This window comes from Colius striatus, chromosome 2, assembly GCF_028858725.1.
Source record: "Colius striatus isolate bColStr4 chromosome 2, bColStr4.1.hap1, whole genome shotgun sequence".
NCBI classification, from domain to species: domain Eukaryota; kingdom Metazoa; phylum Chordata; class Aves; order Coliiformes; family Coliidae; genus Colius; species Colius striatus.
The window spans coordinates 60,851,676-60,867,548 of record NC_084760.1 but is presented as its reverse complement, the minus strand read 5'-3'; the positions used below and the strand labels follow the sequence as shown (position 1 = coordinate 60,867,548).

Here is a 15,873-nt window from a genome sequence, read left to right as displayed (position 1 = left end):
ATCATAGAATCGTTGGTGGTTGGAAAAGGTCTTTTAAGTTCGAGTCCAACCACTAACCTCACACTGCCAAGCGCACCAGTAAACCATGTCCCTCAGCACCCCATCTACACCGTCACATCTCCAGGGATGGTGACTCCACCACCTCCCTGGGAAGCCTATTCCAGCCCTCTCAGTGAAAAAGCTCTTCCTAATGTCCAATCTAAACCTCCCCTGGAGCACCTTGAGGCTGTTTTCTCTTGGCCAATCGTTCATTACAGGAGAGAAGAAACGGACTTCCACTTTACTACAATCTACTTTCAGTTAGTTGTAGATGAGTGATCACATCTCTCAGCTTCCTCTAGGCTAAATAACCCCAGATTTCTCAGCTTCTCCTCATAAGACTTGTGCTCCAGACCCTTCACCAGCTTTGTTGCCTGTCTCTGGACATACTCGAGCACCTCAGTGTCTTTCTTGTAGTGAGGGGCTCAAAACTGAACACAATATTTGCGGTCCTGCTGGCCACACTGTTTCTGATACAAGCCAGGATGCCAAGTCCTTTTCCACTGGACAGCTTTCTGCCCTGAACCTGTAATACTGCATGGGGTTGATGTGGCCCAAGTGCAGGACCCAGCACTTGGCCTTGTTAGACCTCATACTATTGGTCCTCAGACCGTTGATCTAGCCTGTCCAGATCCCTCTGAAGAGCCTTCCTGCCCTCAAGCATTTAAGCATGTTGCACAGTGGCAGGATTGATGTCACTGCTTCTTGTCTTACAAATGCTTCAAAGATTATTTTTTTTAATTAAAGCAGTGTTTTTTGGTACTGAAAGGATAGTCTGCAGCAGTAGACTGTGGTACCTTAGTGTGGGAGCAGATTACTGACCCCAAGTGAAACAAAGATATGAGCAGGTGACTGAGAAGCCTCAAATATGCACAAGTCCCCTGGGGACTGTGTGGCCCTTATCCTTTTTTTTTTTTTTTTTTTTTAATGTGTGTGTATGGTTTGAATGTTAAAATGACTAAGACTGCTGCTTTGCACCCTTCCAGTACACAGCTTGTTTCATCTTTGCAAAGTGGGCACATGTTACATGCTTTGAGGAGAGATGGGAGGGGAGATGAGGACACAGTGGGGGTGGCTGCACTGGCACTGGTTCTCTCTGTTCAGGACACTTCTCCAAATTTGGCACAATCACACCTATGTTCTCTGTAGGGAGTACAGCCTGTGATGAACTGGCTTTCAGCTATACTTATATTTTCTTCTGGAAGAGCTGTTTTTCTTCACTCAAGAACACGGGACTAAATGAGTGTGGCTGCAGGGTGGATAATTAGGGACTCAGCATCCAGACTGAAGAATAAAATAAAGTTGTCAAGTTGACTTTAAGTTTATAAAGACACATCAGTCTTTGCATGAAAAAAAATATATGTGTATATTGATATGTGTGTAATTCAGAGTATTCCCTGTACTGACGTGTGAAATTGAGGTTCTGTAATTAGATGCTTTCTGCATGTGAAGTGATAGCAGAATAGCTTTAATTAGGATAGAAGGAACGGTATGAAATTTATAGTTTGAAGTCTTCAGAGCTGGGATGTTTTCCTCTGCTAGATTCAATTTAATCCTTGAAATGCATCACTAGATTCACTTGTCAGGCATAATAATTTCAGATTCTCGCTTCAAATCACCTGCGAGCCGGTCCGTGACGGGGCTGCTCGTTAGCGCCGCGTTTGCTGCCCGGTTAGCAGCCCGGCTACACCCTGGTTTGTGCTGCGGCTCCGCTGCCACCCGCCGGCTTCCCATGGCAACGGAGCCGCCACGGCTAGGTGACTGAGGGTGCTCAAGCTTTTGGAAACAGGGATCCTGAAGTTAAAGCAACCGGTGCCACAGTACAGTAACTCTGCGCGGCATCGGCAGCGTTTTTATGGCGTGCCTTAAGCCTGTTTTAATTCTTAATGGGCTTCAGCCAAAAGGCTCCGAGTCGTTACAATTGACGTTGCTAATATGGGGGTAGACTGTTAGGATATCTTCTCCCTGACCTGACAGTTCTTTCGAGGTTCTATATAGCTATATAGAAACCGATGACGATTTTAGGGTTTTTTCTGAATAGCAATCACATAGGCAAGTTACGAAGAAAAGCTTCATAAACCCTGATCCTGCTTGAATTCTGACTGAGCTTGTTTTTGTAAGCATACCCATACATAAATTCAACAGAGAATGTCTTCTAGCAAACACACGTCCATTGCCTGTCTCCATATGCTTGCTCCTTTCAAGATAGAACTTTTTCCATCCCAGCAGGTGTTCCACAGAAATGTGCATTCATCACCAGATATTAAGATCTCTTTTATTTTTTTTTTTTTTTTTACTGATGAAGAGATGAACTCTTACCATTTCAAAGTTTTGGCTGCTTTGTCAGCCTGAGCTTTTCCCATTTTGACTTGGACATGTTCTGAAGATTGCATCTTTAAATATATATTTGCAGTCTTTAAATGTATATTTGCAAAATGTGCAAATACATGTAACTAGTTAAGAACACATTAACATGGAATGCAAATAAGGTGATTGGGTGCCTACCTAATTTGGTATGTTAATTTGTTAGTTTTGCCTGCAATTTTACCCACACCTACGTAGTTACAAAACTGGTTATCCTTTTCTTACATTCTCCCTCTCCTGGTCTCCATTCCTCTGTGCATTTCTAATTTGGTTCTGTGCCTTCCTCCACTAGGAAGCACGGCTGAGATGTTAAGGATTTCTCACCCACAGGAACTGTGCCCTCAGCTGCCTCTTGCTATTGCTTGTTCTAACTTACCAGGTGCCATACTGACATCAAATAGAGAAGGCACAGGGGCCATTCCTGATGCTGTTGTTTCCTTACTATGAGATTTAATTTTTCAGTGCCTTTGTTTCCCAATCTATTGTTTGAGACCTGAAGAGGGGGTAAAGGTGTGTGGAGGCTGTATCCCACGCTCAGTTCTGCAGAGTGGTGGGCTACTTTGGACCATTGTTCCTAGTGCAGTAAAAATAAGGATCACGTAGCACACTGCACTTTTTTTGTTTGTTTGTTTGTTTGTTTGTAATTACAGCAGTTAAAGTGAACAAAGATGTAATTTCATGATGTTGCCTCTATAAAAAAAACACCAATCAAGTGCTTGGTTATCTGGACTTTGGCATTTTTACAGGATTCATTTTCAGTGCAGTGTAGACAGTGGGAAAGTGTAGAGGAGAAAGAAGAAAGTCAGATGGCCTTGTGAGGTAGCCCATGGTGAAGTCTGGGTAAAGAGTTTTGTACAACTGCATCTTAAGTACTGTGGGCCCTGTGCAGGAGAGTGTGTGGAAGCATTTGTGTTCGAAGAGGAGGTACCTAGGGTTAACCTGTATTTCACAAATTCCATAGAAGTGACACTTTGCAGAATGGTTGTCAGCCTTACCCAACGGTATTGCTGGTTAATGATGAGACATCTCCCAAGCTGGCAGCCAGCAGGAAATAAGCTTAAACTTGTGGCAGGAGGGAATCCTTCACTTCAGGGCTTAGTTTGTCAGGAGACACTGTAGACTCAATTGTGTCTTCTCACGTGTCTCTGAAGATGTACAGTATGACAACTCATGCCAGCACTATTAGGCTCTTACCTCCCTGCTGTAAGTGATACTGTGATCAGTTCCACAATATGGAATTTTATAATAATTTTATATATTATTTTATACATTTGTAAAAATATAGAAGAGAAATTTAGATGCTATATAGTATGTAAACATTTATGCTGTATTTTTTTATAAGATGTATATATTCCATAGTGTGTGCGCTTATGTGCACCTCCTCTTCTTCCTCATCACTGACTTTGGTGTCTGTGAAGATGTTCTCACATTCTCATTTTCTTCTACTGCAGTTTAGCATCTGCACAGTAACTCCTTCCCCTTTTCAAACATGTTAATCACAGAGGTGTTACCCCAATTGCTAATTGGCTAGGCCTTAGTCAGCAGTGGGTCCATCCTGGAGCTGATTGGCACTGGCCCTGTCAGACACAGGGGAAGCTTTTGGCAGCTTTTCAAAGCAGCCACCACTTTAGTCCTCCTGCTACCAAAACCTGGCCACACAAGCCCCCTAAAATAACACAAGGATGTTTAGTTATTGCTGAGTAGTGCTTGCACAGCAACAAAGCTTTTTCTGCATCTTACTCTGCCCTGTCAGAAAGTGGGCTGGCGGTGTACAAGGAGCTGAGAAGGAGCATGGCCAGGACCGCTGATCAGAACTAGCCAAAGGGATATTCCAGACCATAGAACATCATGCCCAGTATATAAACTGGGGGGAGTTGGCTGGGATGGGTGGATTGCTTCTCTGACATTGGTCAGTGGGTGGTGAGCAACTGCATTGTTCATCCTTTGGTTTTGTTTATTTTTTTTTCCTTGGGTTTTATTTCTCTGTGATATTTTCATTACAACAACAATAATAACAATAATTTGTTATCGTGTTTTATTTCAATTTAGTTATTAAACTGTTCTTATATCAACCCATGAGTTTTACTTTTTTTCCCCAATTCTTCTCATGGGAGAGGTGAGCAAGTGGCTGCGTGGTGCTGGGATTAAACCACGACTCAGGGAGAAAAGATAAGAGGAAGGCAGTGATGTTGGCTCCTCAGCAGTCTTCCTCCCACATTATGTGTAGCTGTAGCCAAGCAATCTGAGGGAACTGGCCTCCACTTGCCCTGCCGGCTTGCTTCCTAGCCCAGCAGAAAGATAGTAAGCATGCATAAACAGCACCTACTGATAATTTCCAGACTTCTCACTGGCTTAACTAGAGGACTATCTCCATTCCAGATATTGCCATATGGTTAACATGATGCTGCTTGACAATGGCAAGAAAGAGATACTCTGAAGAAAATTGTCAAATTTTGGCACCAGGCTCTGTGCTACAGAGCTTAGCACAGCTGGACAACAAATGAGCAGGAGTTTTTGGTGTCCTAATTTAGGATATAAATGTTGTTTAAATCTCATGTTGTGTTTGTTCTTGGACTTGGCATCTCACTTCTAGTGACCTCCAGTCAATATATTAGTTATGAGATAAAAATAACAAAGAGAGTCCCCACTAAAAATATTTGGCCCATAAAAGAAGACAACAAGTTGATTTAGAAAAGTGAGAAGAGCATCAGACTGGGGTAAGACAAAGGCACCAAGTACCTTTATCACTCTAGCTTCTAAGGCTGCACTGGCACTGATAAATAAAACAGGGCCAAAGCTTATTTTTCGGAGCACTTGGTTGTTAGCAGGGTCCTTGGCATGCCTTTGGCCTCTCTCACTAACTCTCCCAGAAAGTGTCCAAACATGACTTGGGAATGGTGTGTGCTGGGGACTGTTCTCATCCATTGCTGTGAGTGGAATAAAATGCAGGCATGTATGGATGTGACCCCAGCCCCAGCACTGGCTATTGCAGCCAGAGAATGGTCCACAGCCTGTTTTATCTACACTATCTACAAGAGTGCTGATATAAAGATACACAGCCTGAGAGAGAGCATCCTTCCCTCCAACTTTGTTACACCTACCTTTATACTGAATTCAAAGAGCAAAAATCACTGGTGATTTCAGCATGCTTGAAAGCTCACAGCTTGTGCACCAGAAGAGCTGGTGCCCTAAGCCTACACCGAGCTTAAGTCTGAACCTTCAGCCAGTCACTGAAGCTCTGCTGCTCTCTCCCCATCTGCATAACTATAGTGACCTCCTCTAGAATAACATTTGGTCAGGAGGTGATGGGAAATGCTCCAAGGTAACACTCATCTTCTGTTTAATTTCTGCATTAACTCTGAGGTGCCAGGGACATAAAAATCCTTATGCAAGAACAATAGGTTACCAGTGAGGAAGAATCATTCCCTTTCTGGTTAGCTCAGCCATCAAAAAGCATCACAAGAAACAGGATTCTGAAGGCCGCACTGACACTTGGATTGCTTGTCGCAAACCACGATCTTTGCCTCATCCCTCATGGGGGAGGGAAGTGCCATTGCAGCAGCCTGGGAAGCCATCCAGCAGGATGGTTATCTGCGTGAGCACATCCCTGGGAACACACTCTGCCTATGCCTGCTCCTCCTCCCTTGCTGCTGCCGTGCAGGGCTTTGCAGATGTTCCTCCCAGAGAAGGCAGCTGCAGCTCTCAACCTCTCAGTTTCCATCTCCCTGGTGGTCTGGCTCCACCCGGCTATGATGGAGATGCTGACAGTTCCTCTCTTCCCTAGCCCATCCTTTCACAAGGTAGTAGTTAGAGGAAGAGGATGTATTCTACACCTTTCTCCCCTCTTTCCTCTTGTCTCCTGGATGTGTAGCTGTACTCTTCTTTTTTTTTTTTTTTTTTTCCACAGTGTTTCTGATCCCTATTTCTTAAACAGCATGTAAACAACTGAGGGAAAACCGGAGTGTGTAGGTAATCCATATTTACAGTTCGATATGGTCTTATAGTTTACACAGCAGCCTGTGAGATGTAAGTAAAAGGTTTTCTCCTTGCTTAAGGAAAATTACCTCTTTTTATTTAAAGTGAAGGAATAATTTGCATTGGGTTTTATTGTCCTGCTTTTATTATGATCTTGTTTTTTTTTTTTTTCTTTGCAAGGAGATTTGGATCTCTCCATTCCCTCTGTGAGAACGGTGTAGCTGTGCTTCTGTTTACAAGTTTCGGTTTAAGGGCAAAACGCTAAGGCAAGAAAATGCGTCATCTCAGGACTGTTGTGACCTTGGGGTATGTCCATGCTGCATTTGGGAAATGGGATGACTGCGTGCCTAGGCCTACTCAAAGTTGTTTTGTGTACAGCTAGCTCAGATACACCAGCGCCTGAAGTCAACTGTTACTTGCAGAACTTTGCTGGGTTTGGAGCCTGCCAGCAGCAGCAGCCCCCGCAAAGATAACACGTGTTTTTTTCCCCATCCCTCCCAGAGCCTAAGATTTAGTTCAGACCTATGACATTTTCTCAGGGCTGCAGAAATTCACCAAGCTATAACACACCAGTAGCTTTGCTTTATTGGAGACATAAAAAGCTGTTATTACTGATTGTGCCACTTTGCATGCCTAAAGCACACTGGGCTGAAGAACGTGAGATAGTTTGTGCTGAAAGGTGAGCACAAAGGGGAGTTTGCCCTGTGGGTCTGCATTTGTCAGTGCAGACCTTGATACAGGAACAGTCAGTGCTCCATGGACTAGCCATGACCAGCCATGAAGATGGATAATTTGCATTGCTGGCTGTTGGGAGAAATTCAGTATGGAGGCTTTCCTAAGTGTCTATATACATGAAAATTACAGAAAACAATTGTTTGCTGTCATGAATTTCAATTCCATTGAAAACAAATTTCTGAAAACCTGTCCCTTTTGGGAGACTATGAGTGATAGCATTCAGATGTCCAGGCAGAAATACCCTGCACTTTTGTCAAAGTATACCCTCTATTTGTATACCACATATGTGGAATCTCTTTTAGACAGATTTATCACCTGCAATTAGCTAATGTCTTTTTTTTAAAAAAAACCCAAAAAACTACAAATAATAATGAATGGCAATGACAAGGAGGTTTCAGAAAAGATCACCTTCTGAAAAAATACCTGTGATTCATTTACAGGGAAGCATATTTTTCCAGGCAGACACAACTGTGAGGTTACCAATACCGGTGCTTCAAACAAACCTGTTCTCATAATCCTGCTGTTATATCTGTGATTCAAACCAGCTCTGCTTCAGAAGAAACCACACAGATTTTCTATGTGTTGTAATTTCTCAGGTGACCTAGGAATGCTGACCTTGGAGGTAACTTTAAAGAATAATCTGTCTAGCATATGTTCTCCTTGTGCATCTTGCAGCTTGGGGGCATGGCCGTCACTGTGGGCTCATTGCCCCAGTTAGCACACAGGTCAGCAAGCTATTGTGCAGGTGCCTGCACAGTGGCTTTCTTGCTATGCTGATGTTTCAGGCTGGCAGTTTTCCATCCCAATGACAGGGTAAGAGAAGGCTAAAATAAATTTTCTGTAAAGGGTGGAAAAATGCTTTCTCCTAAAGACCTTACAGATGGTGAGAACTGCTGCTGGGCACTACAATGTGAGCACCAAACCCAGTAGCCAGAACACAGAGTGTGGCTCTCCAAGTAAAGGATTTCTCTAGTCACTGAACTGAAAAATGGTTGTGAAGTAGCTGGGTGGAACTGTGATTCCTTCAAAAAAAAAAAACCAACCCAAAAAAACAAACCAGAAAGGAAAACAAAAAAGAATAACAGTATTAAAATCAGATGTGACCAAATTATTTTTAGCGAGTTATCTTAAAACACGTAGGTCCATGAGCAGGATTTCTATGAACTTGTATCCTGTGACTGAAGCTGTGTGTAAAGCTTCATCTACAGCAGGCACTCTGCTCTGTGTGCTCTAGTATCTGATAAGGGTTGAGTTTATACCAAATTCTCTCCTTCAGCTGCAGAATTTAAAGATTTAATTCTTTACTCAGCTGCCTGTTTTCAGACACACACACAAAAAGTTAAAAATTATAGCAATTTAGTTATCTTTGAGACCTCTGTCAAATTCAGTTGAAATCAGGCAATGAGTTCAAACATTATTAGGAGGGAATGTATACAGACACTCACACAGCTGCATCTACGTCCATGTAGATACAGAAAGATAAATCAAGTCAGCTTTGTCTCCCCATGGAGAAGGGGTATATTTCAGTAAATATTAAAATTATAATTCAGAAAAGCAAGCAAGAAAAAAATTATTTTCTTCAAAAGAATTTTCTTCAATATTTAAACTGGTTCCTTGTTTTCTCTTATGACATTTCTGAGTTCCTTTCAAAATCACAAATTGCTTCAGTCAGACTAAACACACATTTTCTGTTTGCAAATATTTTTCCGTAAAATCACACTCAGCAGTGGGGAAGAATGATTTCATTCGTTCTCCTGAGATATGTGGTAGGACTCTTAATCTACAAAACTTGAAGCCCACAGCCCACAGCCCACAGCCGCTACTATCCGGGCTATGCCTTTACAAAAGAAGTCAGTGGACCAAGGGTTCCCAGACACATAACTGCCAACGGTAAACACGTTTCTTGTCTTCAAAATGGAGATCAATACACTAATTGTTTCACAGTCAGCTTAAAGCTATTATTTACCTTTCCGTGTATCTTTGGCTGCTTGGGTTCGTTGCTTGTTGCTTTTTGCCATTTTATTGCTGAACTGTTCCATAGGGCGAGGATTGAGGAAGGTAGAGGATGGTTGAGGAGTAGTTTAGTCCCCAGAAGGCTTGCAATCTGGACTGCTAGATACAGTGAATAGCAGGACAAGAAATAACAGTTGTCTACAGCTTCCTCTCACCGTTCTGCTTACTTTGGGACTTTTGGCACATGGTTATTGCTGTGTTCCTCACGTTTCACAGTGGACTATTGCATTTCTCCTTTCTCTGTCTCCGTGCTGTGTTTCAGGTGGCAAATCAGCACCGAACATGGCTAACTCAAAAGGGTGGGAAGGATGCTGAGTGCAGTTAGCAAGTGTTGCAAAAGCAGTAGGACAAAGAAGCACGTGTGACAATATTCAGAATTTAACTTAATTTTATGCATATCTCAGATGCCTATCAATTTCTGCATTCTTGAAGGAAAACAGCACCTTCCCATGAGTCTCATGCAAGCATTAGTTAGTATGGAACCAAGTCAAGATTTTGAGTGGTTAAATCCAACAGTTAATTTCAGTTCAGTGGGTAACTTCAGTGGTTAAAATGGTATTTGTGCGTTCACTGTATTAAGTAATTTGCACCTTGTTTAAGGTCAGAGGGTTCTAATCTGTCTCTTTTTAAGGGAACAGCATTTCCCACTGAATTTCCCAGCAGCTGGGGCAAAAAGATCAGCACTTCTCGATGCTGCGCTTACCAGAGTTGTCCAGTCTTCAGCAAGAGCTCTGACTGTTCAATGTGATACCTTGAGCAATAAAGCCAGGGCAGCCTGGGTGTCTATTGAGGCTGTGCCTCAACTGGAGAAGCCCCATGAGAGGGAAGTTGTCTGTGGTTAGGCCACACGAGGAGGTAGGCTTTTAATGGTGCGGGATGGAGATAAAGCTGTAAAAAAGTGAAATTAAGCAGTGCTCCCCTTTAAAACTATTAGGAGAGTACAGCAGCCCCTGGCCTTTTCCATAAGGGAGGGGAGTAAGGGGGTGAGGGGGCGGGGGTGAGGGAACGTGATGTTTGCACAGCCCGCAGCTCACAGCGAGCTACTTTAATTAAACCTAGCCCACGCACGAACCCGACTGGTGAATTCGGGTCGCCTGGAGGACGCGCTACTTCACCTGGCGATGTTGGAGGAAAGGGGAGTATAAGAAACACAAACCAGGCCGTGGGGATGCCCGGAGAAGTCGGTTGCCCGTCGGCGGGGGTGCCCAGGAGGAGGCAGATCGCAGCAGAGTCCGTGGCCGGGACGGAGGGCTTGGCCCGGGGGACAGCCGCCGTGCCTCCCTGATCTCGGGGCGGCCCTGTAGCCCTCCGCAACCCGCCGGTAGGGCGCTGCCCCTCTCCTTTCCTCCAGAAAGTACCCAGGTATCAAACGGAATCGGGGACAGTATTGAAAGAGCAAGTGAAGCGGAAATTTAAAGCCCCTCTGCTAATAATAACAGTATAAATAACCGAAGACGTCTTGTAAACAGTGCGGTCATAACCCTGAAACATTAAACAGCGCGGTGGGATCTGGCGCATCAGCTGCTGGCGCAGGGGGAGCGCCCCGCACTCCTGTTTATCTCTGCCTCAGCTCCCACGGGCGCGCTGATCGATAGAGGGGAGATGTTTAAGTTAAAAAATTCCCAGCACCGAGGACTGAGGCCAGAGGGGCATCCTCCGTCCGACTGTGTTTCATCAATAGCTAACTGCTACCGTCCGCGCGGAGCGGTGCGGAGCGGCGGAGGCGGTTCTCGTAGTGTCAGGGCACCGGGCTGCGGGGTCCCAGGGCGAAGCCAGGATGCTGTCCTGGCTAACCCCTCAGGGGGTTGCTCCAAATCCCTATCTGGGAGACGGCGGCGGCTGCGCGCTGGGCGAGCGCGGCCGCGTCGCCGAAGGCTGGTGGAGCTGCGGTCCTTCCCCCCCCACCGAGCCCGAGGATCGGAAACGGACATTACACTTCTGTGTTCGGTGGAAAGGATGGTTTTATTCACAGAAATAGACCAAAACCTGTTTGAAGAAAATATATCTATATATCTTTAGGGTGAATTACTTCATAGAGATGACTGTCAAAGTCAGGTTTTTTTTCCTAGGCATCTACATATTTCACAGGTCTCAGACAAAAGATACACGCGTGGTAGGTTTTGTTTGATCTCTGTCTTTTCTCTAGTAGCTCTTGAACCAGCAAGGCTGTTGTTGCAGGACACTCGCCTGTACATACATTTAATAAAGTTAAATAGAGTCCGGATTTCTCGATGTGGAGTCTTTGCTAGGGCGCATTTGGTCTCCTCCGCGCCGGCGGAGCGGCTCTCCCCATCGCCCTGGCCGGGGCCTGGGACAGCGGCAGGGCCGCGGCGTGTCCCTGCCCGCCTCGCCGCCCGCCGCCCGGCCGCGCCGGGATACTGCTGGCCCGGCCGCTGTTGGCCCGGCCCCAGGCGCTCACGATGCCGTCGGGCCGCACAAGCGATTTGTGTTCACCACTTCTTTCAGGTCACTCTCGGGTTTGCCGGCTACCATAAAAGGCCAAGTCTGTAGCCAGGAAAAGACACGGGTGGCAAGGGGGTTACATACGAAAAAATGCACATTGCAATGCTTGTCTCGGCAGCGGGTCCAGCCCGGTAGCGCCCCGGGGGATGGAGCCCGACGTCCACCGCATGAGCCCGCATCTGGCAGCGCTCAGTGGGGCCGGGGCCAGAGTTGTCGCCGTTGGCTTCGGCGAGAACTCTTTTGCCTTTGGCTGGCGGCCGAAGCTTCGCCTCCCGGCCGCGACGGGCTCTCCCCGGGTGTCCTTGGGGCAGCGGAGCCCGTCCGGTCAGCGGCGGGAGGGAGGCAAGCGGGAGGAGGGAATAGAGGAGGAGAGGAAGGGAGGGAGGAGGGAGCCACGCCGGCTCTGGCACATCCGCGTCGCCCCAGGCCAGCTACTACGGGCACCCCGTGGGCCCGGGTCGCCCCCTGCCTTTGGTCGTGACCGGCGGGGAAGCTCAGTCCCGCGGGAGCCGTCGCACGCCCCTTTGCCGCCGCGCTGCCCGGGCGCAGGGGCCGCCCGGAGCCCCCGGCACCCCCCTGCCCTCCCGCAGCACAGGGGACATGTTTTGGTGTGTCTCTGTGTGAGGAGAGGGAGTGGTTATTATCTGGATTGGGTATTGGTTTTGTTTTACTTCCCCTCACCCCAGTGTTGTTCTGCAAAGGATTTTGGTTTTAGCCAAAAATATATCTCCCAGACCCTTATCATTTGACACAGCATGTAATGTACTTTCCCCTAGAGTCCAGAGCTCAAAAGGGAGAGCCAGACCTCAATGAAACATCCCCACTGATCTCTGACATCCCATTATCTGGTGGGGTCTGCATGTGTGGGCTGGATGTTTAAAAAGCGTCCAGACAGATCTCACTCACCCCCGGTTTACATCAGTTGTGAATATTTTTAGAGCTGGTAACTGGATGCTTCTCGTGTCTGGGGAGGCAGGGTAACACTGGTCTGCTGGGGAAAATTTTCTGTGGATGCTCGGAGCGTCAAGAGGGATGCCATGCAGCCCAGGGAGGCTTTGCAGAGTGTGGCTGGGCAAACATCCCTCTCGGAGAGTCCATGCTGGTATTTATTTCTCCTTTGTCAGTTTACATGGATAGGAGAAACATCCTACATCCAGCAAATCTGAGCACAGAGGCCCAAGAGCTCTGTCTTCGCAAAGCTAGGACTTGAGTGGGCTATTATGGCAGGAAACATTAGGGTAGAAAGGAGAGATAGGAATAAATCCTGGGCTCTTGGCTTGGGTCCTTCCTAAAACATGTTTTTCTCTACACACATTCCTCTATCTGTGGTCCTGCAGGTAGAAAGCTGCCATCAACCTGCTGAGGTTTCTCAGGCATTTCTGGGGCAGTAGAGCCTGTCTCTACCTATCTGCAGCCAGCATGGCCCTGGCCTGTCTTCTAGAGGGGATTGCCAGAGCAGCAGATGGGATGCAGAAGGCTCAGCTCTCGGTGCACAGGGTGGGAGGGCAGCTGGAGCCTGTCCCCTTGCACAGTACTCCTCGTCACCCTGCTGGCACCAGACCCTCTGTGAGAAGGACAACAAAGTTTTCTCCCCACACAAGCTCCATCCCAGCTCCTCGCCCACCTCTCCCCATGCGCACACACACACGCACACACACACAGTGCTTGGCCCCAGCAGGCTGTGACTTACCAGGTTGACTGGGTGGATGTAGCCGTTTTCATACTTGTCATTAGCCAGGATCTGCCTCAGGTGAGCGATATAGCTGGAGGCCAACCTCAAGGTGTCCAGTTTGGAAAGCTTGGTGTCTGGGGGCACCCAGGGCAGGGTGGTCTTAAGCCTGGAGAAGGCTTTGCTAAGGACCCTCATCCTCGCCCTCTCTCTGGCGTTGGCAGCGTTTCTCTGGACCTGCTTTCCCTCCTGGCTCACTCCATTTAAAGGGCTCTTCTTGGGGGGAGCTTTTTTCCGCTTGCCCGAGGCCCCTCTCCCCTTCTGAGGAGAGCCGTTCTCGCCATTGGATCCCTCTTCATTGCTCTCGGTGGACGCCCCAAACTCTTTGTTAGTATCCATTTTCAGGCCATCGCACTCCAGCATCTCCACCTCCTGCAGATCTTCCACATCACTGAGGGACCCAGTGGACATGGCCTGGAAGATGCCAAAGGACCAGCGGGAAGTGGGAAGCGGAGGGAGGAAGGGCAGCTCCTCAAATCTACTTCAAGGCGGCGGAGGAGAGAAGGGGCGCCGGTATTTTCCTCCCCTTCCCTCCCCCCTCCCAGCACTAAGAAGCGATACCAGTCCAGAGAGGATCCCCGTCCTCCTGCCCCCCAACCTCGCTTTGCCTATGTTTGAGGGAGGGAGGGAGTGTGTGTGAGAGGGAGAGAGAAAGCCGAGGAATTTAGTGAGGACACTAGTAATTTATCTAGGGGATAAGAGAGGCGGTTCCAGCCCAGGGGAGGGGCCCTGTCCGCTGAGCACACCACATCCCCAATCACAGACCTTTGCACAGGACAGGGAATGAGGTATCCCGGCAAGCCTTTGCCGAGAGCTCGGAAATGGGATTCAAATCTTCACAACTAGAGCAGAGCAATCCCCTCTCTCTCTCTCTCTCCCTCTCTCTCCCTCTCTCTCCTCCTGCTCTGTCTTTCTATCCTCCCCCTTCCTTCTCCTCCTCCTCTTCTCCTTCCCCACTTCCCTTTCCAGCCCAGGGTTGCTCTCCCCCTCGCTGCCTCCTAGATGACCCAGGCAGCTAGTGTCATGATTCTTGATGAAAGCCAAAATGGGTCATGAGCAGAGAGAGCAGCAGATCTACCAGCCAAGCCTTCCAGGGAGCTTTGTAATGCATGCCGTCGAAACGCTGTCCTGTAACCTAATCTGGGGAGATTTGTGGATGATTATATTTGCAAACGCATCCTGTCCAGCTACTAGTGTATTCCAGGAAGGGAGCACTCTGCTGCCCAGCCGGCAGCATGGACCTTGCCATCACAGCCCAGGGGCTGGAAACAGGAAGATCTGACTTCTTCCAGCCTTCTGGAGTGACTGACAAGTCCCATCACCTCTCCCTCTTTGAGCCCCCCTTGCCATAAGCATCCTAGAGGCTGCCTGCTCTGCAGGTGTAGGGTCCTGACAGCGGTCTGTGGAGCCCTGCTGAGTTGAGGGGAAATACTGTGTTGCTGGGGAGGATTGGTGTGGCTGCGGACAGGGTGGAAAAGGGCATGTGCTGAAACGAAGGACAAGGGGATGGTAGAGATGGTGCAGAAAACCCCTCTGTTTTCTTGGCAAGTTGTTGCAGAGTGGGTGTTGGCAGTTCATTCGGCTCTACCCGTGGAGCATTTTGTCTGCTGCTGTGTGTGTGCTTGAAAGCCAGGGAGTTCTGCCTGAATAAAGAGGGGAGATAAGGCCCCTTCAGAGGGAGCCGTGGGAGTGAGGGCATTAGGCTGTGCTCTGCAACGACTGAGGCCAAACTTTCCAAATGTTTTACTGCTAGTGTGAATGAGTGGGTTGCTGTATTGTCTGAATGAGCAGCATATGCTACTTTATTCACAATCTCTGTGGAGCAGGCCTTTAAAAGCAGTTAACCTTGGCCTAGCTCTTCTTCCTTTCCACGTAAACTCTTCCCTAAACCCATGTGTGGAGCCCAAAGAGGCCAGTGAAGTATGAACTGTAGCTACTGTGGCTCCTTCCCTCCTCACACGCTTACTGAAACATCACAGGTCTCCCAGTAGCCCACATTTTTTACACAGGGGACTAAAGAACTGGGCATGATCTGCACATGGGATCTTTCTGGACATGGTGTAGGAACAACTCCACTTATTCAGCTGCTTACCCAAGGACTCACATAGCTTTGGACAAAAATGAGATGTCACCATGGCATGCAGTCACTTCAGAGTTAATCCAAGGACTGTGGAGCCACAGGGAAGTTTTACTAATCTCTGTGAGCATCACATCAGGTTTTCTGGGTGTACTAAACAAAAACCAAATAAACAAATTGCGGAGGGCCAAAGTGATACATCTGCAGAGCTACATGCTGTCTGCAGGTCAGTAGGAGATTGAGTAGGAGACAGAGTGTCATTTTTGATAACTAGCAAGGAAGTTTTTCCTGTCTCTGAATCCATCTTGGTTCCTTTGCTCCCATGAGCCAGAATAAAAAGGGCAGATGTAAGCTTTAAACTGTCTCTTTACTGTTTGGCTGGAAGATAACACCTTTCCACTCACAACAGGATAAGTACATTAAGATACCATATCTCCACGCCTTGGGCTCTTGGGAATTCACTAACTTCTAATGTCAT

The 15,873-nt window shown here is 47.4% G+C and overlaps 1 protein-coding gene across 1 annotated transcript; it reads right to left on the bottom strand.

Moving 5' to 3' along the window:
- Positions 1–11,074: 11,074 nt before the first annotated feature.
- Positions 11,075–14,093, bottom strand: TCF21 (transcription factor 21). The gene is made up of 2 exons (XM_061989990.1): positions 13,280–14,093; positions 11,075–11,631 (listed from the first exon to the last, which is right to left on the bottom strand). Exons 1-2 carry the CDS (start codon positions 13,727–13,729, stop codon positions 11,542–11,544), a joined length of 540 nt encoding a protein of 179 aa, XP_061845974.1. The 5' UTR covers positions 13,730–14,093; the 3' UTR covers positions 11,075–11,541.
- Positions 14,094–15,873: the final 1,780 nt, after the last annotated feature.

Excerpts from the sequence above, each read along its gene's own strand:
- TCF21 (XM_061989990.1), bottom strand. The coding sequence starts at position 13,729 with ATGTCCACTGGGTCCCTCAGTGATGTGGAAGATCTGCAGGAGGTGGAG. Across the intron at positions 11,632-13,279 it reads ACATCCACCCAGTCAACCTG|ACTTGGCCTTTTATGGTAGC; the intron begins GTAAGTCACAGC and ends TCCTGGCTACAG.